At 45.1% G+C, this 18,439-nt stretch overlaps 1 protein-coding gene across 1 annotated transcript in view; it reads right to left on the bottom strand.

The window, feature by feature from the left end:
- Positions 1-18,439, bottom strand: part of CACHD1 (cache domain containing 1) — a 92,228-nt gene that overhangs the window by 56,870 nt on the left and 16,919 nt on the right. Inside the window, 1 exon segment of the mRNA XM_036387673.2 lies at positions 4,933-4,995. Within this exon segment, the coding sequence (XP_036243566.1) occupies positions 4,933-4,995 (63 nt within the window).

Here is an 18,439-nt window from a genome sequence, read left to right as displayed (position 1 = left end):
TCCCTCCCAAACTTTATTTCCTTTGCAGAGTGATGCTCTCGGCTGCTGGAGCCTGTCACAGTCAAAGCTGCAGGCTTAAATCACCTTCTCCTCTTTCTAAATAAAAACCTGAAGTTTTTATCCAGCACATACCCTGCTTTTTTTAACCTGCCTGGAGCTGGAGAGCTGCTGGATGCTGATGGATGCCAGACCCACAAAACCTCCAAAGTAGAGAAAGAGAGATAACAAATAATGAAAGGACAGAAGACTGAACTATGAAACCATGCTTACATAACTGCTCAAGTATTTTTAAGGCAAAATGGAAAACTGTGCCCTCAATCAGACACAGGAAAGGGGCAGGGGTGTCCCACACCTGGGTGGGTACCAAGTGTGACAGACATTTCCTGCTCCCACAGAAATCCTCCAATTCACCCATTGTAATGGAGACTGAAATAAATCTGGATGCCTCGAGATTGACACAAAATATCATTATCCAACACAAAGTGCTCTTTGCCTCATCTGAAAAACAGCAGCAAGGGGAAGCCTCTGTGGGCATTTTTCAGATTTCTGTGCTTTCTCCTTGATTTTAATAAACAAAACAATGAGCAGAGAGTGCTCTCTGTGAACAATGCAGCCATTAGCCCTGTTTTCCCTGGATTTCCTCTGGCAGCTGACACGCAGCCAAAGCCCTTGGGTCTGCAGACAGGTTGGACTGTAACACCTGTTTCTATTATTGCAGCACCCCTGGGTAATGCACTTCAATTGTCACCATCTCCACTGACAACCTTTCATCACAACATCACTGAGCTCCTCTAATTTTCCCAGAGACATTTCCCTCATTTGCATCGTTCCCTCGAGCTTTTTCTTAAAGCTTCTTCCCCCTCAAAGCTCCACAGCTCTGAAGTCTTCCCTTTGCAGGGAGCTCTGAGGGAAAGCAGAGCTCCAAGGTGAGGTTTTATTTCTGGCTGCAGCTTGAAAGCCAAGGTATTTTTCATGTTTCCAAGCCTGTATATAAAATATGCATCAGTGGGATTGACAGGCAGGGATGCCAGGATGGACTCACAGACAGGGATTTAACACTGTCAAGCTCCCTGGAAAGCATTGCTTACACATGGAAGAGCTGAGTTAGAATTTTGAGGTTTAAATTTCCTCTGTAAACCAGAAAAATCTGGGAAAAAGCACCTCTCTCCAACACCTACCAGGCATTCATCCTGCTGCTGTATCACAACTGTGCATCCACAGGTTCCTAATCTAGGAAACTTTTGATGTTATGTATTTTTCATCTACGTGGCTCTTGAAGAAACCACTGGTTTTGTACCAGCCCTGAAGAGCCAGAGGTGAGCAGGGACATGGCTCAGGGCAGGGTCACAGAATCACCTCCAGCTTCATCCCACAGCTCTGTTTTAAAGGATTCTAACCCTTCATGGAATCCTGGAATGGTTTGGGTTGGGAGGGACCTTAAGGATCACCCTGCTCCACCCCAGCATGGGCAGGGACACCTTCCACTGTCCCAGCCTGCTCCAACCTGGCCTGGGACACAGCCAGGGACCCAGGGATCCACAGCTTCTGTGGCCTCCCCACCCTCACACAGAAGAATTTCTCCCTAAAATCCCATCTAAACCTCCCCTCCTTCCATGTAAGTCCATTCTCCCTTGTGGAAAGTCCCCATTCTTGCTCCTCTGGATGACACTGAAAATATATTTCATTATTGCAACCAGGATGCAGGAAACCGCTTTCCAATGTGCATTTTGTCACGGAAACCAGCACTCATTTGAGGTTTTCTACTGGCCAGTACCTTTGGCAAAGCTTTCCAAGACTTATTCCAAGGAAGATGTTAAACAGGATGCACAGCAAAACCTAGAGAGAGGTCACAATTCCTGAATCATTCTGGAAGTACATTAAACACACAATAATTGCCTTTTATTGTGAGGCTCACAATTCATTAATGTGTGTGAACACACCACTTCTCACAGCCAGGGAACGTGCTGTGCTCAACAGCTAAATGTAATTTTTTCAGCACATTTCAGATCTATTTCCTCCCCAAAGGCTTCTTTGCCCAGTCCAAAACCAACCAAACTAAAAATCCAACCCAATGGCAGCATGGTCTGAGCTTTTCAAGCCTTTTCTCCTCAAAGTTGGTCAATGTACTCCTGCCTGAGAGCATTTCACCCCGTCTCCTGTGTGGAGCCCAGATCCCCGCTCTCCACATCACGGAAAGCAGATGTCTGGCAGGACACTGAACACACACTGACTTCCCTGAAATCAGCTAATGTAGATTCTCCCCTCATAAAACTCCTCCTGTCCCACTTTATTTGCATCACTAACTCACAGCACTGCATTCTCTTATCATATGATGAGAGTTCTCTGATACTGAAATAACTCCCAGGGAAGGAATCCAAGTCAGTTTTGGCCATTGCCATCCCATTTTTAATGACCTGTTCAAAGCAGAAAAGGTTTTACCTGTCAGGTACAACAGTAATTGTGTAACTGCAGACCTTAAAAGTGTAACCAGTTCAATGCTGAGAGGTAAAACTGCTCCTTGTGTGGCACAAAGAAAGCCAAAGGTATTGAACAGTTAGGCCTGAAGGCCAACAGCTGGAATCTTTCACTTTTTCAATAAACTGAGAGTCATTATTTACATGGTTTGGTGCAAAAAACCCACCACCCCCACAACAATTCAGAGCTCTGCCAAAAAAAAGAAATCCCAGCTGACATAAAACTGTCATTAATTGCCTTTGGATAGCAGTTGCTACGAAACTGTTAATGAATGAGCAAAGCAGAAATGAGATTTCTCTGGCAGGGGATTTCATCTGCTTACATTTGTTTGCCTTTGCTCAAGATGATCCCATTCAATGTCCTACTCTTATAAAATTCAGGTTCTGTTGCTGGGGATTCGTTAGGGCTAAAAGATCTGGTTATTAATGAACCAGAAGTGCTCAATTATTCTTCCATCCACTTCACTGTAGAGCTTTTAAGCACAGCAATTACACTTTAGCAGAGCCCCGTTTTCTGCCCTGACAGCTCCAGATCCATCACCCCACCTCCAGTGTTTGGACAGCTCTTTAAATCCACTTGGGATGAACACAGACATCTGCTCTGGGAAACAAGGACTGTCTTTTCCTCAGTGGAGGATCCGTAGTCAGGACTTCAAAGAAGTTTTGATCCAGTTTCTTGGTTTCCCAAAAGCAGTTTTGCCTTTCAAAAGCCATCTGATACATCTGATCCAGCCCACATGGCCCTTCTGTGGTGCACAGACCACCCAGAAACACTCCTGGAAATGCTGCCCTACACAGCACAGAGCCACAGAGCCCATCCTGAGGGATGCTGGGATGGTTTGGGATTTCAATTTTTAAACCCAGGTGACAATTCCATTCCCGTGGCCCCTCTGCTTGCAAGCACCCACCTGGGCATGCCAAAACCTCCAAAAAGCTGGGGAAGGGTCTGGGGCTCCAGGAGAGGCTGAGGGAGCTGGGAAGGGGCTGGAGAATCCCTGAGGAGCTGGGCAGGGGCTGCAGAATCCCTGAGGGAGCTGGGCAGGGGCTGCAGAATCCCTGAGGGAGCTGGGCAGGGGCTGCAGAATCCCTGAGGGAGCTGGGCAGGGGCTGCAGAATCCCTGAGGGAGCTGGGCAGGGGCTGCAGAATCCCTGAGGGAGCCGGGCAGGGGCTGCAGAATCCCTGAGGGAGCTGGGCAGGGGCTGCAGAATCCCTGAGGGAGCTGGGCAGGGGCTCAGCCTGGAGCAAAGGAGGCTCAGGGGCCCTTGTGGCTCTGCACAGCTCCTGCCAGGAGGGCACAGCCGGGGGGGTCGGGCTCTGCTCCAGGGAACAGGGACAGGAGCAGAGGGAACGGCCCCAGGCTGGGCCAGGGCAGGTTTAGATTGGATATTTGGGAATATTTCTTCACAGAAAGGATTCTCCAGCCCTGGCACAGCTGCCCAGGAATGCCCATCCCTGGAGGGGTTTAAAATCCCTGTGGAGGTGGCAAATGGGGACACGAGGTGGCTTTGGCAGTGCCGGACTCAATAGTCTCAGAAGTCTTTTCCAACCTAAAAGTTCCTTACAATCCCATCTGAACCAGCTCTGCTCTGACTTTTTCTTCAGTACAAAAATGAAAGGCTGGAAATGTCACCATTTCCAGGAAGCACAACTTGGAGTGTGAATCATTCCTGTATTCCCGGAGCAGTGTGAGCCCACATGAACACGCCATGCACCTACCTGCTCTGGGAGCCACAACGGGGCTGCCTGCAGGGCTGAGCTGCAGCTCCCTCTTCCCCAGGGAAAGCCCCACTCCGAGGAGCTTTTGCTTTTCCTGAACATTAAAACTGGTTTGATAGGGGTCTAGGAAGGTCAGGTTACTCCTGTTCATTGTTCCATTTCTTTGACCAAAACCCATCACCTTTACCACAAACATAACTGGGACTTTAATTTCTGAAATAATAAAACATGACCGACTCGATCTGTTCGAAAACTGATCCAAAATTAATTTTAAAAATATACACATGTATTAAAATGCAAACTGCCCGTGTAGGATCTCAATGTTAAACTGAAGAGTTAAATGTTGAAATGTGCTCCTGTAAAACCCCACAAAATTACAAGCACCCCTCAACCCCACCTATGATGCACCAGGCTGTAGCTGTCCCATATTTCCACATCATAATTTGAATTTTTTGGGTTTACTTTGAATTTGAAATTCAAAAAGAGACACTTCCAACATGAAAGGCTGACAATTAATGGGAGCTTCTTCATGAGGGCCCTTCTGTTTCCAAGGGACAGCCCCACACCAAGCAATGGAAAAGCTCTGCAAAGTTCTCAAAAGCTTCATCAGCACATGCACCCTATCCCCATTCCCATCCTGTTCCTGGCTGTGATCTGAGCTTGGGAAGGGGCCACAAATGCAGACAGAAAGAATTCCCTGAGCTGACTCTGCCAGTGGAGGTGAAGGGGTTTTGGACTCACCTGCTGAACTTCACTTTCTCCATTTGATATTTTCTCCGTGTACACGAAGGAGTTGAATATCCTCTGCAAGAAAAACCAGAAAGGAAGTGTGAGAGGCTTTTCTGCCATAAATGTCCCAGGAAAGCAGCTCCAAGGGGTGGATGGGTGAGGAAATGGGGTCGGAGAAGGGCCTGGGGTCTCTCCCAGTGCCAGGGAATTATGTCTCCATGAGGGATCTGCATGCAGAGGCTGACTTTGGAAGGCAAAGACATAACAGGGTTTTTTCCACACATCTGTGTATTTACCAAACTGACCTAAGGTGCTAAAAATGACTCCACGTGCAAACTATGACCCTTCTTTTGCTAAACATTCAACCCAATATTACTACTTTTAAAAATGCTTGTTTCCAACTAAAACATGAGAGGCTGGGAGCCGAATTTAGACAAATTCAATATGTGGAAAAGAGACAAGTGAGACCCAAATTGAACACAACCAGATCAACCTCATTAATAGCAAAAAACAAGAGATTTATCAGAAGACAGAAGTGAGAGCTGTGTCCTGCTGTGGGAAGCTCAGTTCCCAGGGGGACAGGTGACATCCCTGCTTACAGACCCAGAGGAAAAAACACTCAACACCTTGTGTTATATTCTGCTTCCAGACTGAAAAACAGGACTGGAAACATTTGGGCTTACACCAGCAGCATTATTCAAAGGTTTGTCTGATCACCTGAGCTTCTCTTTCAAGATTTCTCACTGCCAAGGGCAGCTTTGCCCTTGGGGACAGTGGGGCCATCCCCACTGGAAAATGTACAATTGTACAATACCCCTAAAATATTCCTTTGCTCTCCTAACAGCAATCAGTGGTATCAATAGCTGTAATAGCAATAAATGGAGGTCATTTAGGCTGTAAAGACATTGCTCCAGGAGAGCTGGGGGTTCACAGAGGGGATGGATCCCAATTCTGTCAGTGCTGAGTCACACACGTGGCTACACCTGGCCAAGGACAGGGATTCCTAAACACCCTGGGTTGCATTATCAGCAACAACAACTGCAATTACTAAAAAGTTTCAGTTTCATCCAAATTCATCTCCCTGACAACTCTTGGAGTCCACAGCTCCAAGAGTTCTTTTGATGCAGGTTCAGCTGATTCCCTCCCAGCAGTTACAGGCAGCAAAACCAGCCTGGAAAATCCTTTGGTGTGCTCCCCATCATCACTTCCCCTTATCCCTCTCCCTCCTGAGGACTTGAGGAATTTCAAAAATGCGAACTCTTCATTCTGAAGAAGCATTTGGAAGGGCAGCAATAAATCTCCTTGGCTTACAAGGCTCAGAGAGCCAAGAAGGGAGGGCAGGGGAGGGGGTGGAAAAAAAAAAGGTTTCTACTCTTAAAAGCTGCCTGTACATTGAGACTTCATCGAGACCTTTGTTTAAAGCTCTGCTTGGGTACTTTAACTACAAACATGTTGGCTTTTTTCTTCCCTCCCTCGTGAGATGAAAAGATAACTTAAACATCAGAAGGAAATACATTAAAGCATGTCATTTTGATGCAAAATGTTTTAAATGAATTGAATTTTTCTGTCCACGCAGCGTTTAGTGCGCAGACATCAAAAGGAACGAGGAGGAAATCAACTGTCAGCCCCTGAGAATGGAGCTTTCTGTCCCTAACACAAAGCTGACCCTTCTTCCACCCTTTTCACATGTAGCTCATTTATGAACTTGCAAAATAATGCCAGGGAACATCGCCCATGGTTATGTAAGAGTCACAATGCCAGCAGGAATTTATTTGGCTTGGTTTTTAACCTATTTTGCTTGATTTTGAATTAGTTCATTTCTTTAAAATGGTCTGGTGTATTCTGTTGTTTTAATTAAAAGCACTGTGCATGGCTGAGAGGGGGGAGCAGGAATTCCTCAGTCAAACTAAACACACATAATGAGTAAACCAACAGTAAAAATCGAGGAAGGATTGAGAATCCAACCCCGAGGCTACACATGAACTGCTCAGCCCCTGCCTGGGTCCAGTCCCTACTCAGGATATCTTCTCCCTATTCAAGAATTCCTGGGCACAATTCCACTCTAGGGGGGGAAAAAAACATCTTTAAGCTAATTTCACTGACTTAAAAGTGCCCTAACTTTAACCAGAAAATCAGAGCTAAGTGGCAACCTCAAATGAAGTGGAGGGAACTTCACAGAGCAGAGAGAAAGTCAGCCCCACACACAACCTCAAGAAAACAGTCTAAATATTTAGGAGAACTTGCCCTGCAGTTTACACAGCCCATTAGCATCTGTACTTCATTCTCCCCAGCCCTCTTGTAGAATTGGCTCTGTGGAGCAGATGGCAGCAGGCTCAGCTCCCTCACAGAACAATCCCACACGTGTTTAATGAGATGCTGGCCCGGCGTTACTCGCCAGAACCCATCACCACTCGCCCTCCCAACATGGGAAGGCTGTGCTGGATCAGCATCTGGATCAGCACCCAGCCCTTCCTCTGGATCAGCATCTGGATCAGCACCCAGCCCTTCCTCTGGATCAGCATCTGGATCAGCACCCAGCCCTTCCTCTGGATCAGCATCTGGATCAGCACCCAGCCCTTCCTCTGGATCAGCATCTGGATCAGCATCCAGCCTTTGCTCTGGATCAGCACCCAGCCCTTCCCCAGCTCAGCACCCAGCCCTTCCTCTGGATCAGCATCCAGCCCTTCCCCTGGTTCAGCACCAACCCTTCCCCAGCTCAGCATCCGGCCTTTCCTCTGGATCAGGATCCATCCCTTGCCCTGGTTCAGCCTTCTCCCTTGAGCTGCTCCTCCCCCAGCCATGGAATATCTCCATCCCCACCATCACTCCCAAAATCCCAGCACACACATCCTCAAGCCCTCAAATGCCACCTTATTTTCCTTCATTTGCCTTTGTATGCACTAATTAACTGGGGAGAACCCCTTTATTTTTACATCCTGGTGGAATTATCCCAGCACTGTGACTGAAGCAATGTCTACCTTCCAATACTAAGAAAACAGTGTTGGAGAGTTTGATTTATCCTGACACCTTCCACAACAGCAAGAGGACAAGTGGAAACAGCCTTAAACTGAGACAGGAGATTAAAGCTGGATACTAGACAAGTTTTTCCATTGTTTTTGGGGTCAGGCATTGGGATAGGTTGCTCAGAGTGCTGCTGGAGTCCCCATCCCTGATGGGGATCTGGGAGATGTGGTTTAATGTTCCAGCAGGGATGGGGAAACAGCTGGACTTGATGATGTTAAAGGTCTCTTCCAACCCTGGTTATTCTCTAATTGTACCATTTCAAAACTTATTATAATCTTCCTAAAGGTTCTGTTGGGATTATTCAGACACTGGAGAGCCAGAGCACCTGCCTGGCTGTAGCTGCAGCTTTCTGCTCAGGTTTAGGCTCAGTGCTGCTGCCAGGGGCTGAGCACAAAGCCCTGAACCATCCCCAGGGCCTCTGGCAACACCCAAATCCTGGGCACATCACTCCTGCTCCTAACCCTCCCCAGCCCTCCTGCCTGGCCACACAAACACAAGCCCAGACTGAGAAAATCCTGGTATGTGCAGGGATCACACCAGGGATCCATGACAGCTCCTCAGGAAAACCGGGAGATGTGGCCCTGTGAGCCTGCAGGAGTCCTGGATGGGGCCCTGAGGAAGCTGAGGTTTGTTTTCCAAAGACAAATTCCCAAAGTATCCCACTCTTGCTTTCCCAAGCTCTTGAAATCCCTGGCTGGGTCAAAGTACCTGCAGCTTCCTAGGGAATTCTTCTGTGGTACCTCCATATATCCTTTGATGATTCCAGCTGCCTGGTTTTAACTTTGGACAGCAGGACAAGCATTTGATAAGAGAGAGAAATCAGGAAGGAATGAGGAATTCAGGAGCAGGGGGCTGGGACAGGGAAGATTTGGGCCACCAGCTCTAATGCCTGGCACAGGTGGGGTCTGACAGTGATGGATGGGGCCAGCACCCAAACCACAGCTCAGGTTTCCCACCAAGCCAGAGATAAGCTCGAGTTTACCTCTGTGGTGTCCCAAAAACTCCTTACTTGAGAGGCTTTTATTTATCTGAAACTGAAGGCAACTCAGTTTTAAATCTGGGAGAAGACTCTAAACCAAGAGCTGCATAAAAAGTAAAATGTTAACTGGCTCATTCCCTCAGGATGAAAATGCACTGCAGTGAGAAAAACACTTCCAAAAGCCCCAGCCTGACTGTCAGCACAGCATCAGAACAAACAGAAAAATCCACCACCCCCAAAGCTCCAAGGCCCCCGACCAAACACAGGCACCAACTGCTCTGCAGAGCACTCAACCATTTGCACATCACTTCACTTGCCAGACAAGACACGAACCCATCTCCCTGACAACAAAAATAACATTTTTTGAGACAAAGAGAATGAGGGAAAACAAACACAGGATTAGGAAAATAGCCACTGAGCTGTAAATACATTGAGGCCACTTCACCATCCATACAAGCCATTTAAAAAACAAAACAAAAACCAAAAAAAAAAACCCCCAAAAACCCAAAGCACCCACCTTTCTGCAGGTTTGGGGCATGGATTGCTGTTAGCTGTCATAGTTGGGTAAGGACTCAATGACAAAAATCAATAATATTAAATTAGTTACACAGAATAATAAAATGTAGGTGTGTAAAACACAGGCAGAATCAGCTCAGCAGGACTGTGATCCTTTGTAAACTTCAAGCAGCCCCTAAGCAGGGTCTGGTTCCTACATGAAAGGTTAATGTTTTAAAAAGTGGTGAGCCAACAAATATCCAACAAATCCTTTTCCTGGTGGAGCTCGCCCAGGGAGGTTCTTTTCAGGGAAACCTGTGCAGTTTATTTTTGCAGTGTCTGAAGCCATCTCGTGTTCTGTTTTGTTACCATTTTCTAAAACCAAGGAACATTAACTAGAGACTTCCCAAGAGATCAGGGACAGGCTCTGTGCTTTCCTCCAGGAATTTCCAGTGAGACATGGAAGAAGCTGAAGGGAACTGGAGGAAAACACAGGGAAAGGCACATCCAGAGGGATGGGAGCACCGAGGGCAGCAACCACAGATCTGAAAGGAATAGCCCAACACCGCCCCACAAATGCCCTTCTCCTCCTGTGGGTTTCAAAGAAACCCCATGTTTTCACTAATTTCAGAAGGGTTTTAACTAATTAATGCTCTTTCTCATTACATGATTTGTGGAGCAGCCACAGACACCTGAATCAGAGAGAAAAGTGATGCTGAGCTCAGCTCAGCCCCTGCCTTCACAGGCTCTTGGAAATTAGAACTTTCCTAATTCATTTTTCTAATTAATGTCTCTAATTCACTTTTCCAATCAATTGTGTTAATTAATCATGAGCAGTGTGAATTCCACTTTAGCCAGCATGTAGCTACCTTTTTCTCAAACTCATATCGTTGGAGTTGGATTGGAAAATTGCTGAAATTTGAAGTTTTGCTGAACTAACCCTGATGAGCTTCAATGAGGCTGAGAACTGGGCACCTAAAATGCAATTTTACATCCCTCCAAGGAAATGCTGCAGAAAGCAGAAGGTAAAGAAGAGTCGAAGAAAGACAATCAGCACGTGCTGTAAACTCCCTGTCTGGGAAAAATATAATAAAAATATACTAAAAATACCGAAAAATGTGGATTAATTAGCATGAGAACTGAGAAATCAATAACCAGCCGAGGGTGGAACACTAATTAATAAAGAGAATTATGTGAGTTAGAACCAATGAACATTGCAGGCTCATAACACACCCTCTGGGTGCACACATTCCCCAGTACTTGAAGTTTTAAGTGGGAAAACATCATCTCCCTTCCCATTTTTTCATGTCATGAAGATTGCTCACCAAGTCCCTATTTGGGACTTATCCCAAATTTTGAGTCTTATCCCTATAAGGCTCAAGGTCCCACCACCTTCCACCAGGAGCTCATCACATTTCTGCAGCACTGGAATGTACTCTGGGCAACACAGGAGAACTGGGATTCAGGTTTGATCTTAATCTGGATGGCCAAAAGCATCTCATCTATGTATTTATATATAAATATATACAGTCAACATTTCTGTATCAGCTGTGGGGGTAAAATCCCATGGGATCATTTCAGGCCTCAGAGGGGAGATGGGGAGTAGGCACAACACTGAAAAGGAGCAAAGGAGAGCACAATTCTGATGGATTTGTTTCCTTGGAAAACTCTGGGCATTTGCAAGGAAAGAAAACTCTGGAAAACTGAGTGAGTGCCAAAAAATGCAATCAGGAACCAGCAGGTTTTTGGGTTTTTTTTTTGTCTTCTTTTTCAAGGGAGCAGAGAAGAGGAAGGGAAAAAGGGTGAGAGGGGGAAATACCCCAAGAAAATAAGTTCCACATGTTCAAGAGATTATTCATTTAGCCAATGTAACTTGACTAAGGTTATTCTCCTGACAATGTGCATGGCAGAAAAAAAGAAAGTCATGCTACCCAACCCTTAAAATACAAAGCAGATGGGCTTCTCAGTGGCACTGGATTCCTTTTCCCTACACTTACTCCTCATTGCAGCCTCTAGGATGTAAAACTTAACTGATTTCAATGGGTTTTTTCAGATTGAGAACATTTTGACTAGTGAACTCTTTTCACCTTGCTGCATCTTGTTGCTCCTTTTCCTTTTAAAAGAACCTAAAATTGAGCATTTCAAAGGAGCAGAATTGACCAGAGCCTTCATTCTACTGGGAGAACTCTGGGTTTCAGTTTTCTGGTTTGCTCTCAAACTCATGTCAAAATGACTCAAAACTGGGAAGATGTTAAGCAGCAGCCCAAGACTTGTAAATAGCTGCAATCCTAGAGCCAGAGGGGTCTGATACCACTTTAAGTGTAATTACTGTGCTTGTCCAATTTGCTCATGAATTTCACGTACAGCAAGTCTGCAGAAAAAACACGGATCAATTGATGCAACATTCCAGGCAGGATTCTGCAATTTTACAGAAAAGTCAGGAAAAAATCCCAAAGCACAAAGGGACAGACACACCAAGAGAGGTGATTGTTCCCTCATCAGTTTTGCGTAATTAAGGATTTTGCTTGGAGAAATGCTGCAGCACAGGAACTTTAAAAAAACAATACCCAAGCAGACAACCTTAAATCCAGGGATTTAAAGATCATAAATCACAGGGCTGAACTTCTGTGCATGAAATGAATGGGCTGATGGCAACCTAATTACAGAAATGTTTGCTTTAAATGTCCAAGAGTATAATTTTTCAGGATCTCTCAGCAGGAAACCATCAGCATCCACAGGATAAATGTCCCAAAAGCCTTCCCTACAACCTCTCTGGAACAGGAGCTGTCTCCCAGTGCCTGCACTTGGAGAGACAGCCACGTTTAAAGTTTTAACACAAACTGCAGCCCACGTGCAGGTTCTTGCACTAGAACATCCACACTTCTGTCAAGAGATAAATAATAGTAGTAGTAACCTGAAAAAGACTGGCAGGACATAATTATCTCCCTGTGATAACTGAGTCAGTGTCTGCAATAAAAACTGCAAGGTTGCCTTCATTTACAGCATTAGTTGTATTAATAGGTACAGAAGTTTTAGGGTCACCTGCTTAAATACCTCATCTGCATCATTTTTATATAATATTTGTATATTACTTATATTTGATATAATCCCCACCCTTCCCTTCCTGAGCAGAAACGGGGGGGGGGGGGGTGCAAATCTGTGCAATTTCAAATTCTCAGGTTGAATCTCTCACTTGAAATTTAAAAGAACTTTAAAAAATAACTCAAGGTGATAAAGCACTTTGCATTAATTCTATCAATCACTCCATGGGTGTCAAGTTATTTTCAAACAAAAAATCCCATTCCAAAGTGACTCCAGACACACCAGGAGAGGTGTCCTGGCCAAGCAGGGCCCCAGCAGGTCTGGTGCCACCTCAGCTGCTCTGCAGCTCCCTGGGCACACGAGGCCAGCCCAGGGCTGTGACCCCACATTTAAAAGGGGGAGTCAGTCACCAAACACCTCCAGAAGCAGAGGAGAGGCCACTTGAGCTGCACTGATCTGACCTCAGGATCTGAAATCCCCTGGGAGGCTCTGTGGGCTCCAGGAAACACCGTTTTGCCACACTTCAGTGCTAATGAAAAGGGAATCACTCATCCACCAGCACTGGAAATGGGCTCTGTTCCCCTCTGCTCCCAGAACAGGGCAGGAATGAACTCAGACATTGAGCACACTGATGGATCTGACAGCTTGGCATTCCGTGAGCCAGAATTCCACCTGGAACCACCGATGCCTTTTTGGGGCTACCTAAAAACACAGGCCAGACAAAAGTAAGGGAATAAAGAGTGGTCAGATTTATTGAGGGGCCTTCAAGTTTGATCTTAATTTGGTGGCCAAAAGCATCTCAGTTAACATTTACATATCAGCTTTGGGAGGTGAAATCCCATGGGATCATTTCAGGCCTCAGAGGGGAGACAAGGAGTAGGCACAAGATGGAAAAGGAGCAAAGGAGAGCACAATTCTTATAAATTTGTTTCCTTGGAAAACTCAGGTACCGTTTTGGGCAGACAAAGCCCCTCAGGGGCTGCACCCAAAATGGACCATGGGTCAGAGGTTTTCACACTTTTATAAGTTTGGTCCATGTGCATACTGGGGGTTAATCTGCCAATTACAGCTTCAGGTAATGAAATAATTCACCCCAAGTCTGCACCCCTCAAATCCCTTTTGTTTACATTTCTCGGGGCCTTCAGGTACATCTTGGGCAGACAAAACCCCCCTGGGGCTGCATCCAAAATGGACCATGGGTCACAGGTTTTCAAATTTTTATAAGTTTGGTCCATGTGCATATTGGGGGTTAATTTCCCAATTACAGCTTCAGGTAATGAATTAATTTACCCCAAGTTTGCTGCCCCAACTCATTTTTGTTTCCATCTCTCAGGGCCCTGAGGCAGTGAGGAGTCCCTGATTGCCAGGCCTGGAGGGGAATAGCTGAGTCTGCCCAAAATGGGACAGCAGCAGCTCACACTGAACATGGAGTTTAGAGCTGTGCACTAAAGAACTGCAGGATCACAAATACAGAAAAACAGAAAAGCCAAAATCCCAAGGCATCACCACCAACACCCTACACACAATGACAGCACTGACAAACTGCATCCTGCAGCCCAAAAAACAACAGGCAGGTGCAAAATAGCAAATGATTCCTGGGTAAATAAAGCAAAGAGGGTAATCCCTGGAAGGAAGTGCTCAAGCACTTTCCCAAGGAGCTGAGCTGTCCCACAGCACCCAGAGGTCCCCACAGTCCCTGGGACTGTTCCCTCCCTCTTTTTTTTAGGGAGCTGTGGCCCAGCACAAATAAAAATTCCCAGTACCAAAACCTTGGGAATGCTCGCTGGGAGCTGCTGCTGAACTTCTCCCTCTGTTGAACTCATTATCTCGGGACACAGGAGGAGGCAGAGCAGCCCTCAGAAAACAAATGTAATCTCCTGGAAAGAGCACAGCCATTAGATGTTATCAGTGTGCAAAAAAAAAATTAAAGGTTGAGACTGGAGGAAGCTCATGAATTGAATTCTTACAGCACTTCAAAGCAATTTGTGCATGAATGCAAGCATTTATTCTTCTAATTAAAAAAGGGAAAAAGCAAGCAAAATAGCAAGACATCATTTACATGAAAGAGGGGCGAGTAAAAAAAAACCAAAAAAAAACAACCAACAACCAAAACTCAAACAAAACCTCCAGTGTTAATCAAGCACAGTGTGGATTCCAACCCAGAAAAAGGAGAGAAAGCTCCAGATTTAATGAGGGAAGGCGAGGATGAAGGAGAGGAGCAGAACTCGCCCCGGTGCTTTCTCAGCCATCCCACAGGAATTTCTACATCCAGCCCTTGGGAGCAGAAAACCATCAGATGCTGTGCAAAGCAGGGATTTGATTTTATTCCTGCCCCCTCGCTGTTTTCCAAACAAACCAAGGCTGGGGGCTCCGGGGTCCTGGCTCTGGGTCCCAGGGGATGGGATGGTCCCACCACAGCAGGGATGGAGAGGGGTTTTTGAAACATGATTTCTCCTAAATAAAGATAATGATCCCAGCCTCTAAAAATGAGCAGTGCTGAAATGATAAGGAATATATTTACCTTTCAAAAGGAAGCAGCAAGAAGCTACACTCAAGTCCAATTTAAACATCACAGTGTGCTCTTCTGAGGAGCTCTGATTAACAGCCCTGAATGATTCCTGTGCCTGAAACTAGCCTCAAATCAGCAGCTGAAATTTGTAAGAACTGCCCCCCAAAACATCTCCCTAAAGGCATCTCACCTATGCAAACATAACCCCTCAGTTCCTATGCAGGATTGTTTCAGTTTCCACTAAGCATCTCCTCCTTAGCCAGGGGAGTTGTTTTTTTGCAGTTATTTCAATGCCAGGGATGCTCTTTGCCTCCGGATTCCCACACATTCCAGCCACACATCCTTGCAGTCACTGCAGGAGGAGAGTTCTGCTGGGTTATCCCAGATGTCCCAGTGGGTACCCTCAGGTTTTCAAGGGAGAAATGCACTACACATGCAGCTTCAGCTCTGCTGGGAAGAGCTGCCCATTTGGGGCTTTTGATGAGGTCAGTGTTACTGATCAAAGATAGAGGAAAACATGGGAGAGAAAGCACAAAAATCACAATGCAAAAAAGCTGCAGAGCAAAGAGGAAAAAGAAGACAGCTTTCAGGATGTTTAGAAACAGCCCGGGCTCTTTTGGAACGTTGTTTTTTCCTCTGCTCCGAGTTGTTTTCACCTCCCCAGTGCAAACACATCCAGGAAGAGACTGGGCTGAGAACTGCACAATCCCAGCTGTGGAGGATGGAATTAATATCTCAAATTGATATCAGATTCATGTTCTGCAACCTAAATCACAGCAGATCTTGCCACAAACCTGTAAGCACAGTCCTGGGACCCTGCCCATGCACAGAGTCTTGGAATTCCTGGCCAACAGAGCACAACATCACGAGGACAGGGCAGCCAACAGAATGTGGGAGCAGATTTCTACTGGAGAAAAGGGATTTGAACTGCAGGGAAGCAGCTTTTCAGAAAAAAAGCAAGCCAGGAAGTTGACAGTGGCAGCATTAATTCCTTTCCTGATGTGATGTCATTGCCAGTTGGGTTGTACCTATTAAAAAGATCAAAAAGGCCTCAAGTGCACACACATTGTTAAAATTCAAGCAGTGACAGAGGCAATTATTATTTTTCATTCCCTCTATAAATATTATCACAAGCTGCTTTTTCACAAAACGTTTACTAACTACGAAGCAAATGCGCTGCTCCTGGTAAATGAACGCAAACCAATTTCTCTTTCAAAATAGGAGAGAATGATTTGACCTCTTTTTTAACCTCCAGTCATGTTTAACTTTGTCTAAATAAAATATTTTGGAATCTCTGGAGAAAAGGCTGCTCGTTTACTCCAAACAAATCTCTGCTGTGATTTCCTTCTATGAATTCTCTTATTTGAGAAGCACTTGTGCTGATCATGGGTAGTGTCATCTTCATGAAAGATAATCAAGAATCCCTAGGCAGATATTTGCACTGGAAATTAGATGTTTCATAATATTTCAACATTTCCTAACATCCATTCATATTTAATTCTTGAGGATGCTTCAATGCACATAAAATATGGATCAGTCCAAGCAGTTTTCCAATTAGAACTCGTTCTGAGCACGAGGCCAACAGGACTGAGTGGCAAACCTGAAATTGAATTAAGGATTTAAGGCTGGATAGAGACCACCTCCAGCTCAGCAACTAAAGAAATTCCCTTTCTGTTGCCTTTCTGTGCAATTATCTGTGTGTTGCACATCTGTCTGAACACGCAGGAACGACACCATAATCCACTTTGGGATCGGGATTAGCGAGTTCAGGCTCCAAGGAGAAATAAAGGCATTAACACTGCTTTGAATGGAGAATGGAAGTGGATTAATGCTACTCAGGGAATGAATATTCCTGTTGTCTCACAGTCACTCCTGCACTGGTAGCAGGATTTGACTGTCAGGAAGTGGAGGGGGGGAAAAAAAATACTTAATGAGCTGAAAAATTTTCATTATGCTGAGAGTGATAATTTATCTTCACAAATTAATGAATAAATTTTAACTTTAATAAATTGCTAACACCCAGGAATTAATCTAGGTCTCTGTCTCAGCATGGAATCTGTATTTTAACTTCCAGACTCCATGTGTGTTTTCACAACGCAGTTTTTGCATTGGGAACTGACAGACAGTGGAACAGCTCAAAACTCCTGTCTCACCTCCCCAGCTGGACTTTCATCCTGGCTTTTCACTCCTAGCAAAGACACAAACACAAGGCTACAAAATCAAAAGCATCAGGAGATAAAAAAGTTCAAAACATTCCGAAAAGTGATGTCCATCCTCAGACACAGAGGATGAAAATGAAGGGTGAGAATTCCGGAGTCGGAATGAATGGAAAGAATATTGAATTTCTTATGAAGAAAAAGTAAATTATGAAAATTCCCAGAGCCATGCAAGGCAAATCCTTTCTGCAGTGTGTCATAACACATTAAATTAGGGTTATAAATTAGGGGATGTGCTCCTGTTTCTCACTTGCAGATGAATGAAGTGGCAATAGGAAGCAGCTGCCTGTATCTTAGCATGCATAAGGGGTAAGAACTTAGGCAAAATTTAAAGTAAAAAGGACAATGTGGCCACTGCAACAATGTCACCAAATCCCAAGGAGCCACTGCCACCAGTTCCCAGCGTCTTTTCCACGTTTCCTGGCTCTGCAGCCCCTCATCCCCCCGTGCTCCCACTCTGATCCACAAAACGTTCCCAGTGTGGGCATTGTCTGTGCAGACATCAATTACCCACACAGAGAGGTCCCATGGTGTGTTTGGGTCTGCTCTGCTCCTCACGCTCACAGCTCCTGCAGGTGAGCCCTGCCTCAGCCGAAAACACGTGGGATGCCAACCCAGTCCTCCCAAACACCGAGTCAGGGATCAATAAATGAGAATTACTGGACTTCAGGACAGTTTAGGAGTGCACTCTGATTGACAAACACAGCAATCATTAATTGCTTATGTTAATTGGATTTTTTAAAATGTATTTGCATCCAATGTTCACCATTATTAACCACAAGCTACTATTTCCATAAAAGTGATTGGATCCTCTCATTTAAATAATCAAAAAAAGAGCAAGAGACTCCCACAATGAAGCTAAAAATGCATAAAGTGTAGAAGAAACTGGGGGAAAGAAGGTTCCTGAATTAATTTTGATGCGTTCCTTGTGGAGAGAGGGGATACAATGAGACAAGTGGTTTCTACAGTGTCAATGCCATTGTAAGTTAACAAGTTGCAAAATTAGTTTTGTTTTTAGAGTTTGGCATATCCAGATCAGGCACTAAAACTGCCCTGGAAGACAAAACCAAAACAAACCCACACAAAACAACAACACCCAACCTGCACAGTTATAATTAATCTATAATTAAAAGTTAATATTCAACTGCTGACAAAACCTAATGAAAACAGAGATATTGATTTAAAAAAACCCAAAGCTGCATTTAACACAACCCCCCCCTATTAATCAGCTGTTGTTCCACCTGTGCTGAAGAT

This window comes from Molothrus ater, chromosome 9 (genome assembly GCF_012460135.2).
Source record: "Molothrus ater isolate BHLD 08-10-18 breed brown headed cowbird chromosome 9, BPBGC_Mater_1.1, whole genome shotgun sequence".
Lineage (NCBI taxonomy): Eukaryota > Metazoa > Chordata > Aves > Passeriformes > Icteridae > Molothrus > Molothrus ater.
The sequence above is the reverse complement of the archived record's forward strand: the minus strand, read 5'-3'. Positions and strand labels throughout refer to the sequence as shown.